An 11,502-nucleotide genomic window follows, 5' to 3' on the forward strand; every position below is an offset into this window, starting at 1 on the left:
GAGTTCGAGGCCAGCCTGATCTACAAAGTGAGTTCCAGGACAGCCCGGGCTATACAGAGAAACCCTGTCTCGAAAAAACAAAAAAAAAAAGCCAATATATACACAAAGAAAATAAGTCATGTCTCCTTACAGTTTGGACTATTGGAATACCTCTTACAAGGTGGGTAAACCGACTTGATTCCGTAATCTCACAGATCAACCATGTGATTCACCGAGAAAGAACATCCAGGCAGTTTGGATTGATGCTGGCCTGTAGAGCAACTCTGACTCCACCAGGGGGCACTGTAACCACACTGTACCATGCCCAATAGTCAGACTCTGGTCCCAAGCCAAGCAAGAGAGGCACCTGCTTCTCTCCCTGCTGTCCTCAGAGCTGGGGCTGGGTGTGAGGCTTAGGACTGACACCTCTAGCAAAAACATCTTTGTTCCTTGTACCAACTCTCTCAGCATAGAGCACATCAAACAGGGCTAAAGTATGTGGAATTTCCACTCCAAATTTGAGCAGGACCCTGAAAGAATTAGTCACATTTACTGGTAAAACGTGCTTTTCAAGTTGGAGCAATAGCTCATCCAGTAAAATGCTTGATGACCCAATTCAGTCGCCGACACCCATATTAAAACAAAACAAACAACAACAAAAAGCAAAACCCCAAAAAACAAAAAAACAAAAACTGGGTGTGGAGGCTGGGTAAATGGCCCAACTGGTAAAGTGTCTGACCGCTAAGTACAAGAATCTCAGTTCAGACGCTCAGACACACACACACACACACACTCACAGTTCTGCTCCTCTGGAGAAGCCTGACTAATCCAATACCACAATACCAGCACTTGGGAGATGGAGTCAGGAGGGTCCAAGACATTCTCAGCCATATAGTAAGCCTGGAGCTAGCTTAGCCTCAGCCACCCTATCTCAAGACAAGAGAGAGGAGGGAAGAAAGAATGGGAAGAGAGGAAGAAAGAGTGGGAAAGTGAGAAAGGGAGGCCATACTAAAATGACCACATAAACCCTGGGCCCCTAGTTTCTAAATGGCTTGGACCACCCCAAGGATCCCCACAGAATGAGCTGACACTGGAACCTGGCAGGCAGATTCTTCCCGCTGCACAGCTTCCATAACCCTCATTAGTGCAGATGACTTAGGCTGTCAAACCACTTAGGACAAGCGCTGTACCGTGGAGGCCATCCCTCCCGCCTACTCTCGTATTATATTCTACATCTCTCTCAGTGAAAACTGCCCATGTTCTGGCTCTCTGGGTTCTCGGGAAGAACGAGGGTCAAAAGAAGATCAGCACATATATAAATGGTGGCATCACTGCAACACTGAGAAGCTGGGCCCAGAACAGCTCACCTCAAGCCCAGGTGAGCTGATGACTCTAAGGAGCAGAAGCCCTGCCCACCGCCTGCTCTGGTACATGAAACCCGCAGGTGGGCACGGCAGGGACAAGGTGCCAGCACTCCATGGGTCAAGTCTCATTTCCACTAAAGGAACAAAACTAGGGAGATGGGACATGGAGCTGATGACCATCCATTGATGAAGACAGAACAGAAAGCACAAGTCCAAGGGAGAGGGACACCATTCACTGTGAGCTTAGAAGTGACCCTGGAAGGACACAACTGGACAGGCATGCAGTAGAACAGCAGGTAAGCTGGGGGCCCTAGAATCCATCATCCTCTGAACCTGGTTGGCAAAAAGGGGCTGCCCTGGTGAAGACCTGCAACGTCTCTCTACTGTTCTGCTGGAGCATGTAGGGTTGTCCCTAAGCAAAGAAAAGGAAACCATTGTCTGCTGGCCATGGTAGTGCAGCCTTTAATTCCTACACCCAGGAGACATGTTCCTCCCTATCCAGGCATATTCTAACATGGGAAAGGCTTATGGACCTGCTTACAGCCAATTCCTATCACAATTCTCTAAAACAAGGATGTGAGCTTCTGTAGCCTCCACTCAAAAACATCCCTTCTGCCCTCTGCCTTAAATTTTTGGAAAAGCCACATGCCTGATGGCAGATACCTGTAATTGCAGAATTCGCAGCACTTGAGGGCTGGAGTCAGGAAGATCTAGATTTCAAGGCTAGCCTTAGACATGTATACAGTTTGGGGACAGTCTGAGTTACAATAACATTGTCTTGATAAAACAGGGTTTCTCCTCTTTTCTCTCTGCATGCATGTCCCCTTCTCTCTTTCTCCCTCCCTCTCCCACCTCCTCTATCCACATGGTGACTTCCCAAGCCTTGGTCCTTGGGCCCAGTGAACACGGGAGAACAGCTTTCCAATAGACCTGCCTTTAATATAGAAAGAAAGCGGGGGGGGGGGGGATCTTTCTGGGGAATACTTCCTCCCTTCTTCCTCTTACCCCCCCACTTCACCTTGCCACCATCTTAGAAACCCCTGGCCCTACTTTACTGTTAAGTAACAGTATGCATATCCCCAACCTGGGACAAACCCCACAGCCAACCCCTCAGGCTTCTGAGCTTTCTGTTCCATAGGGCTGTGAGCTAGCATACCAGCTGCCAGTCAAATTCTACACTAATATCTCCACGGGACAGGACAAGGGCTTTACCTTCTACAAGTTTCTGCTAAAATGACTAATGCCATCCTATCCAACTTTACTGTGTGTCTACCTGCTTATGTCTCAACATGGCCACCACCCAATAGCCACCTCAACCTTGGCAGTGCTTCTGGGAGTGTCTCTGACTTTGATCGTGGCCCAAACTTACACACTGTCTAGACAATACTCTAAGCCTTGCAAAGAAAGCAGATGTTAACCAGGAGTGGCAGCTGACAGAACACCCTTGTTTTTCTTTTTCTTTTCTTTTCTTTTTTTTCTTTTTTTTTTTTGGTTTTTCAAGACAAGGTTTCAGAGCCAAGTACAGAGTCCAACTTTGTGAACCAGTGAGGGATTTTTGTTTGTTTGTTTGTTTGTTTGTTTGTTTGTTTAGATTATAATGAGCCAATGAATTTTATTCGCCTTACTTTAGGAGTGTGGGTGAGGAGTTACATACAGGAACAGAATGAATGACAACTCTTAAAAGACAGACATGTAGAGTATATTGTACAACTTTCAGGCAGCCAGATAGATTGGAGATTGTCTCTATTCCGCAGCTCAGTTGGTCTGAGCCGCTTTTAGATAGCTCAGCCAGTCTGTCTCTCCCAGGTGGCTTAACTAATCAGAGAGAGTGCTTTTTAGAAGTCCTTACCAGGGGCTGGTGAGATGGCTCAGTGGGTAAGAGCACCCGACTGCTCTTCCGAAGGTTTGGAGTTCAAATCCCAGCAACCACATGGTGGCTCACAACCATCTGTAACGAGATCTGACGCCCTCTTCTGGAGTGTCTGAAGACAGCTACAGTGTACTTACATATAATAAATAAATAAATACATCTTTAAAAAAAAAAAAAAAAAGAAGTCCTTACCACTTATGTATGCTTGGGGTGGGAGGAGCCTGGTATATTTGTTTCAGGAACTTCCGGAAGCCTTCCTGAGTTGTTTACTTCAGGAAGTCTATGGCCTCCCTTTTAAGGAAGGAATGTTTCATCTCCCCTAAAAACATCCTGTGTCCAGGGCTGTGGTGGCGCACGCCTTTAATCCCAGCACTCGGGAGGCAGAGGCAGGTGATTTCTGAGTTCGAGGCCAGCCTAGTCTACAGAGTGAGTTCCAGGACAGCCAGGGCTACACAGAGAAACCCTGTCTCGGGGGGAAAAAAAAAAAAAAAAAACAATCCTGGAGCCAGTACAGCGGCCCAGCAAGTAAAAGGCCTCCTGAACAAGCTTGATGGCCTAAGTTTGGTCTGAAGAACCCAAGAGGGCACTAGAGAGCCACCCTCCCCCAGGTCGTCACGGGACTTTCCCATGCACCCCCAGCTCCCCCACACATGAACATTTTGTTAAAAGAACCTTAAATTGGAACATAACTCATGGTTGAAGGTCTACGCAAAGCCCTAGCTAGATTCCATCTCTGGCACTGAGAACAAAAGCCTGACGGGTCTCCCAAGACCTGACCTTGCCTATCACCCTGCCCCACCCCGTGTGTTTGTCTTCCTTCCTCTTAGTCTACAAACATGCAAGTCATCTACAAACAACTTCCTTTATACTCTCCTCTCAAACCTCAAACTTCCTATACTCGCCGGCACTCTCCCTGCCCCACTTACCCTTAAACACCTGACAGCCCAATTTCTACTTCCTGGCTTGCTATTCACGCCTCAGCCCCGAGCCCTCTAATATACCTTGGCTGTTCCCAGCTGCCTCACTCTCTTATCAAATACCTTCTGGCTTTCTTCTCGTAGTTCATTTGTTTATTTGGATGGTCAGCTATTTGGTTGATTAGCTATAGAGTATTTTTGTTTTTATATTTGTTGAGCTGGGTCTTATGTAGCTGGATCTAAGCGAGGTAGCTCTCACATCTAAGATTAGCACTTGGGAAACTGAGGCAACAGTATAGACTCTGGGCTAGGCTGGGATATTAAGATGCTATCTCCAATAATAATAATAATAAAATTTAAAAAAAAAACCAAAAACCACATTTGTTAAAGGATTAATCTCTATTGTAACATTTCCAAAAGGGGGTTTAGGTTTCATCAATAAGTCAATCTACAGATATGACTGAGAGGTGTCAGAGACTTGCAGAGATGTGGCCCCAGTTGGAGGAAGTATCCTGCTTCATTTCCTCTGCCTGTTCCTGATACAAGGTGTGAAGCCTCCTCTTACCCCCCAACACACACATCTCAACAGCCATGGATAACAGAACTATCTTCAGCTATTTCTGATAAGTGCTCAACTGAGAACACTCCCTCATTGTCCCGCGTCTGCTTACTCCAGCAATTCCATTTTCCTATCAGATCTTTCTGAACCTGACTCTAAAGCCCTAATATCTCTGGGGCAGCCAATGGATACACTTACTGACTTAGTGCCCAAAAAAATCCTGTGACTACCAACACCAACCTCGTCAACGTCCGTCCTTCTTACTCCGATTCTCATTCTCTTTCTCTTCTTCCGAACTTCAACTAGTTCACGGGTGTACTGAATGGGGCCTGGGCAGTGACATGACAAATTATCTATCTGCCCATCTGACCCACAGCCTTCTACTGCCCAAGTCCTGAGGGCATCAGGACCAACAGAACTCATCAGTATCATGCGTGTGGATCTCTTTTGACTTTAGTGAGAGATCATGAGTGGAGGTCCCATTCTGCCTCCTCGGTCTCCCACACACTGCCATACCTAAAGATGAAACCTGTCCCTGCTCCCCTGTGACTCCCAGAAAGAAAGGAATACCTTACCTCACAGTAAACAATGTCCGCTCCATAATCCAGGGCTAGGAGGCGCATTGGCAGAGTCCCCACCCGAACCATCGGGGCTAAAATGAGCTTATTGTGGTAGCACAGGGAGAGGCTGTTCACAATCATTCCTCCTCTGTGATGCCTGAAGAAAGTAAAAATATTGGTTAGAAATACAGTGGTGGGCAGGTGAGTTGCCTCAGTGGGGAAAAGCGCTTGCTGCATAAGCCTGACCATCTGGAGTTTGATCCCTGGAACCGGCAGTAGAGGAAGAAAACTGACTCCTGAACACTGTCCTCAGATCTCCATGCATACCAAGCCCTACCATGCACACAATTAAAAAATACTTTTAAATTAAAATAAAATGTAGAGGGCTGGCGAGATGGCTCAGCGGTTAAAAGCACTGACTGCTCTTCCGAAGGTCCTGAGTTCAAATTCCACAACCACATGGTAGCTCACCACCATCCATAATGAGATCTGACGCCCTCTTCTGGTGTGTCTGAAGACAGCTACAGTGTACTTACATAAAATAAATAAATACATCTTTGGGCTGGAGCAAGCAGAGGTCCTGAGTTTAATTCCCAGCAACCACATGAAGGCTCACAACCATCTGTACAGCTACAGTGTACTCATATACATAAAATAAGTGAATAAATTTTTTTTTTTTTTTTGGTTTTTCGAGACAGGGTTTCTCTGTGTAGCCCTGGCTGTCCTGGAACTCACTTTGTAGACCAGGCTGGCCTCGAACTCAGAAATCCGCCTGCCTCTGCCTCCCAAGTGCTGGGATTAAAGGCGTGCGCCACCACGCCCGGCTGTAAATAAATATTTTTTTTTTTTAAAATGTAGAGTTGGAGAGAAATCTCAGTGGTCAGGAGCACTTGCTGTTCTTGCAGAGAACCCAAGTTTGATTCCCAGGACCTCCATGGCAGCTTGCAACCTTCTTTAACTCCAGTTTTAGGGGTCCTGGTGCCGTCTTCTGGCCTTCACAGGCACCAGGCACACATGTGACACACGTGCAGGCAAAAACCCTTATATACATGAAAACAACAAGAAAAAGAAAAAAGAAAAAGAAACATACGTGGAAAAAAATCCCTTCTGTCATGCAGGGCAGGCTTTCTCGATCCTTTGAATACTGATCTCTGGTTCATGTTCAGTCATAACAACTACTCATTAAGTGCCAGTCACTGTCACGGTCTCTTGGGAAGAAAGCTGTCATCATCTCAGAGAACAAAATGGACCAGCAAGACTCGGTTTCCTGCCTCACAGAGTATCCAGCCCAGTGGGGGAGTACAAGCATCAAACAGTAAGCATATAAATAAATAATCAATTATATAGTGTGCAGGGAAATTAGTAGCACACAGGAATTAAAAAAAAAAAAGCAGATGAAACAAGGCTGAAAGCATTAAGACTGGTTTCCTTTTTTCTTTTTAAAGATTTATTTACTTATTCTATGTAAGTACACTGTAGCTGTCTTCAGGCACCCCAGAAGAGGACATCAGATCTCATTATGGATGGCTGTGAGCCACCACGTGGTTGCTGGGATTTGAACTCTTAACCACTGAGCCATCTCACTAGCCCCCAGGATCAGTTTTTAATAGAGAAGCTGAGGTATGCTTCAATTAAAAAGATATGACTTAAACAGAGATGTGAATTAGCCAAGTAGGGATCTAGAAGAACGCTCAACAGAGGCGACAGCCAGGGAGAAAGACCCAAGGCAGAAGTTAATCTGGTATGTTGGAGGAGTCGTAAGGAGGATAACATGAACTACACAACAGGGAAAATCGTGGAAGTCCAATGTTTTAGAAGCAGCAGTTAGATGATATGGGGCAGTACTCAGATCATGTAGGTCTTTGAGTCTCAAGACTGTTGGCTCTTCAAAAAGATGAGCCTGTAAAGGGTTATAAGTGGGGAAGTAGCAGGAGCTCACTCATGTTTTCAGAGGATCATACTGACTGCTGTATTAACAGCAAACAGGGGAAGGGGTCATGGAGGGGCTTGCACCCAGACAGATGGAGGGAGGGACGGACGGACAGACGGACAGCAGGGAGATCAACTCAAAGGCAACTCAGTAAATCAACTTGAGAGATGACAGCGATTCAACAAGGTTGGTAAGCAGTTCTAGAAATACTTCGAAGGGAGAGACTGTGGGAACAAAAAGAAAGTCAGGGGTTGGGGTTGGGGCTGGGGCTGGGCATGGTGAGCTCTAAGCTAGCCAGGGGTCCATGAAGAAAGAAAGCACAGGGTCGGGGGCAACAATCAAGCATCAGGACTGTAGCTTACTAGTAAGGCACTTGACTATTACCAATGCACAGGCCCTGGCCTGCATCCTCATTACAATAAAGAAGGAAAATAAAATTAAATAACCTATGTCCTACCTTTTTTTTTTTTTAAAGGTGGGTCTTGCTATTACAGTACAGGTTGACTGGAACATGCTATATAGACCAGGCTGGCCTCCAACTCAGAGATCTACCTGCCTCTGACTTTTTTTTGGGGGGGGTGGTGTTCGAGACAGGGTTTCTCTGACAGGGTTTCTCTGTGTAACCCTGGCTGTTCTGGAACTCACTTTTTAGACCAGGCTGGCCTCGAACTCAGAAATCTGCCTGCCTCTGCCTCCCAAGTGCTGGGGTTAAAGGCATGCGCCACCACGCCCGGCGCCTCTGAATTTTAAGTGCTGGAATTCACAGCATTTGCCACCACACTCAACTAAATTTTAATCTATGTAATGGTAAAGTCATAAATAGGTCGCTATTAGGAGACTGGTTCTAGGAATCTCAGAGATACCAAAATCTGAGGTTACTCAAGCCCCTACATAAAATTCCTACACATATACATATGTACTTTTGATTTTAGGGGGGGAATTGATTTCAGGACTTCAAAAATGCTAATAGGCAAGCACTGTATCACTAAGCTATGTCCCAACGCTCTCCCACATGATTTAAATCATCTGCAAACTGCTTATGACTAATACAATATAAACATGATGTATATACTTGTTATACTGTATTGTTAGGGAGTAACATTGAAGAAAAAAATGTCTATACATATTTAGTACAGACACATTTTTTTCATGAATATTCTCACTCTACAGTGGAAAATTCCACAGAGGTCCACCTATAAATATGGAGGGCCAGCTCTAATGAATGAAATTAAAACACTTTCTCCAGACGTTAGGAACCTCCCAGGTAATCAATCCACAAACATTGACCTTATCTCCCACTCCAGACACTTGATGCCCATTTTTTCAGATATGTTCAAAAAGTATGAAGTAAAAAAAAAATTAAAGTTTAAAAACCTGAACCACTAAATTCATGTCAAGTAGTCTGCTTGACCGGTGCTATGTGAGATAAGTTTCATCGCTCCATGAGGGTAACGGGACCCTTCTTTCTACTTCTAGTCAGGCAATTCGGAATCTGCCTGAGAAGCCAGTGGCTATGAGCAGACCGCTAGAGTGATGGGTCCAGGCTGAGATGCATGAAGGTGGGGTGACAAGGAACGGAGGGTGAAACTTGCCTGGAGAGGTAGGGACAAAGTGTAAAAAACTGAGAAACTACACCTGAAAGAACGGAGACTATCTCTCTAACTTCAAAGACGAAATAAGCTGAAGGCCACCAGCATGCACTCTGAGTTCTAAACTAGAGAACTGGGATGAGCTTCAACCCAGACTCCCAACTTCTGTCTCAGTCCCCTGGCCTACCATTCATTCAGAGTCTCAGCAAACTTGCATCACCCAGGCTTTGAGTGGATTGCATATCTACGGAAACTTTGTACCCTTGGAGTTCTATGGGATGAATGAGCGAGGCAATGAAGACCACAAGTTAAGACTCTCAGAAATTAAGCACTCAAATGACAGAGGCCATCCTCACTCGATTCCTTGAGCCAGGGACCCATGGCCCCCTCCTACTGCGGACTCCCACTCCTGCTTCCACCGAGTACCCTTCCCCAAAGATGACCCCAATCTGGACATCGCCATGCCGGGTGGAAACCTACAGACCTCGCAGCCACTGAACTCTTAAGGATCCTCCCTCCTTCCAGCCGGTGCTGCAGCGCCACACGCCACCCTGATCCGCGCCAGCCACCGTACTCCAGACTACGGTCGCGTGCTTGACGTCACTAGCGCGCCTCTTCTGCATCAAGGGAAATATGGCTTTAGCCGGGCCATCGCGGCTGCTGTCGTTAGCAGTACGGTTGCTTCTGGAGCCTCGACGGAACCTAGTGGTGCGCGGTTCCGACCAGTCCTTGCCAGTGGTGCGCGTTCCGCGGGCTCTGCAGCGACGGCAGGAACAGCGACAGAGCGGCCGTGGGAGATTGCAGCGGCCGGTGCTAGTGCGTCCCGGTCCCCTGCTGGTCTCGGCGCGGCGGCAGGAGTTGAACCAGCCCGCACGCCTCACGCTGGGCCGTTGGGAGCGAGCGCCACTGGCTTCCCGTGGCTGGAAGCATCGGCGATCGCGGCAAGACCATTTCTCCATAGAGCGAGTGCAGCAAGAGGCGCCCGCCCTGAGAAACCTTTCGTCCCGGGGCAGCTTCGTGGACCTGGGTCTGGAACCCCGAGTGCTGCTGGCGCTTCAGGAGGCTGTCCCCGAAGTTGTGCAGCCAACCTCAGTGCAGTCGAAAACCATACCCCCACTGCTTCGCGGCCGCCACCTCCTTTGCGCTGCGGAAACTGGCAGTGGCAAGACGCTTAGCTACCTACTGCCCCTATTTCAGCGGCTCCTGAGAGGGTCAGACCTGGACTCCCGCAGTTCCACGGCTCCTCGAGGCTTGGTTCTGGTACCTTCCCGAGAACTAGCTGAACAGGTGCAGGCAGTGGCCCAGTCACTGGGTGGGTACTTGGGCCTGCAGGTGATAGAACTTGGCGGAGGCCTCGGGATGAGTAGGCTCAAACTTCAGCTGTATAAACGACCGGCAGCCGATGTGCTAGTGGCTACTCCAGGGGCGCTGTGGAAGGCTCTGAAAAGTCGACTGATCAGCTTACAGCATCTTAACTTCATAGTGCTAGATGAAGTAGACACACTGTTAGATGAAAGCTTCCTGGAACTGGTGGACTACATCTTGGAAAAGAGCCCTATAGCAGAAAGTCCAGCCGAGTTAGAAGACCCCTTTAATCCCAAAGCCCAGTTAGTGCTGGTGGGAGCCACGTTTCCAGAAGGCCTAAACCAGTTACTGAGTAAAGTCACTAGTCCAGACAATCTGACCACCATTACCAGCTCCAAGCTGCACTGTCTCATGCCTCATGTCAGACAGACATTTATGAGACTGAAGGGATCAGACAAGGTAACAGAACTGGTTCAGATCCTCAAACAGCAGGACAAAGCAAATAAGATGGAACCCTCGGGAACTGTCCTGGTATTCTGCAACAGCGCCAGCACAGTGAACTGGCTTGGGTACATTCTGGATGACCATAAGATTCAACATCTAAGGCTGCAAGGGCAAATGCCAGCTTCAATGAGGGCAGGTATCTTCCAGAGTTTCCAGAAGGGCTCCCAGAACATACTTGTCTGCACAGACATCGCCTCCCGAGGCCTAGACAGTGTCCACGTGGAAGTGGTTATCAATTACGATTTCCCCCCTACCCTGCAGGATTACATCCACAGAGCAGGACGGGTGGGTCGTGTGGGCAGCGAAGTGCCAGGGTCCGTTATCAGTTTTGTGACCCACCCCTGGGATGTGAGCCTGGTTCAGAAAATTGAACTGGCAGCTCGCCGAAGGAGAAGCCTTCCAGGACTAGCTTCTTCAGTGAGGGACCCTTTGCCTCAAAAGGCCTGATTTTTGGCTGGCTTGTATCTAGTGCTAGAGCAGGAATCTTCCTGGGGGTCCAGGGAAGTTGAACACTTATCATTGGGTGACATTGGGTCACACACCAGCCCTTGCCTCTCTGAAAGCATGATAAATTGTTTGGAGATTTGAAAAATAAACTACTGGACAGGATTGGAAAGTAACGTTCAGAAAATAAAGTGGATTTTGACTTTCCATAATGTAATGATTTCTCTTTCTTCTAATTGTGTGTGTGGAGGTCAGAGGGCAGTTTTATGTAGTCAGGATTCTCTTTCCACCTTCCTGTGTGTTCCAGGGATCTAACTTAAGATCATCCCGCTTGCTTGACAAGTGCCATTACCCACTGGGCTATCTCAGTGGACCTCTTATGAGTTTTAAAAAGTGATTTGTCAGTGTGTTTTGAAACAAGTTGGCACTGTATATCACACAATAGACTTGGTCTCTAGTAATCTTCCTTTCTTTTTTAAAG

The 11,502-nt window shown here is 47.3% G+C and overlaps 2 protein-coding genes across 4 annotated transcripts in view; one reads left to right on the forward strand and one right to left on the reverse strand.

Annotated features, from left to right (window-relative positions):
- Dus2 (dihydrouridine synthase 2) overlaps positions 1-9,330 on the reverse strand; it is a 41,180-nt gene extending 31,850 nt beyond the window's left edge. For 2 of the 3 annotated variants that reach the window (XM_085843615.1, XM_085843614.1), the window contains exons 1-2: positions 9,253-9,330; positions 5,265-5,406 (exon numbers count right to left, since the gene is read on the reverse strand). In XM_085843615.1, coding sequence (XP_085699741.1) covers positions 5,265-5,290 — 26 coding nt within the window. In that variant the 5' untranslated portion in view covers positions 5,291-5,406; positions 9,253-9,330. Of the gene's footprint in view, positions 1-5,264; positions 5,407-9,252 lie in introns of those variants that run through there. The other variant, XM_085843616.1, reaches the window with a different exon arrangement.
- A 58-nt stretch (positions 9,331-9,388) lies between these two features.
- Ddx28 (DEAD-box helicase 28) lies at positions 9,389-11,233 on the forward strand. The gene has a single exon (XM_021170790.2). The coding sequence runs from the start codon at positions 9,402-9,404 to the stop codon at positions 11,022-11,024; it is 1,623 nt and encodes a 540-aa protein (XP_021026449.1). The 5' UTR covers positions 9,389-9,401; the 3' UTR covers positions 11,025-11,233.
- Positions 11,234-11,502: the final 269 nt, after the last annotated feature.

Source organism: Mus caroli, unplaced genomic scaffold, assembly GCF_978045245.1.
Source record: "Mus caroli unplaced genomic scaffold, Mus_caroli_1 scaffold_10, whole genome shotgun sequence".
NCBI lineage: Eukaryota > Metazoa > Chordata > Mammalia > Rodentia > Muridae > Mus > Mus caroli.

Coding starts and splice junctions, on each gene's coding strand:
- Ddx28 (XM_021170790.2), top strand. CDS start 9,402: ATGGCTTTAGCCGGGCCATCGCGGCTGCTGTCGTTAGCAGTACGGTTG.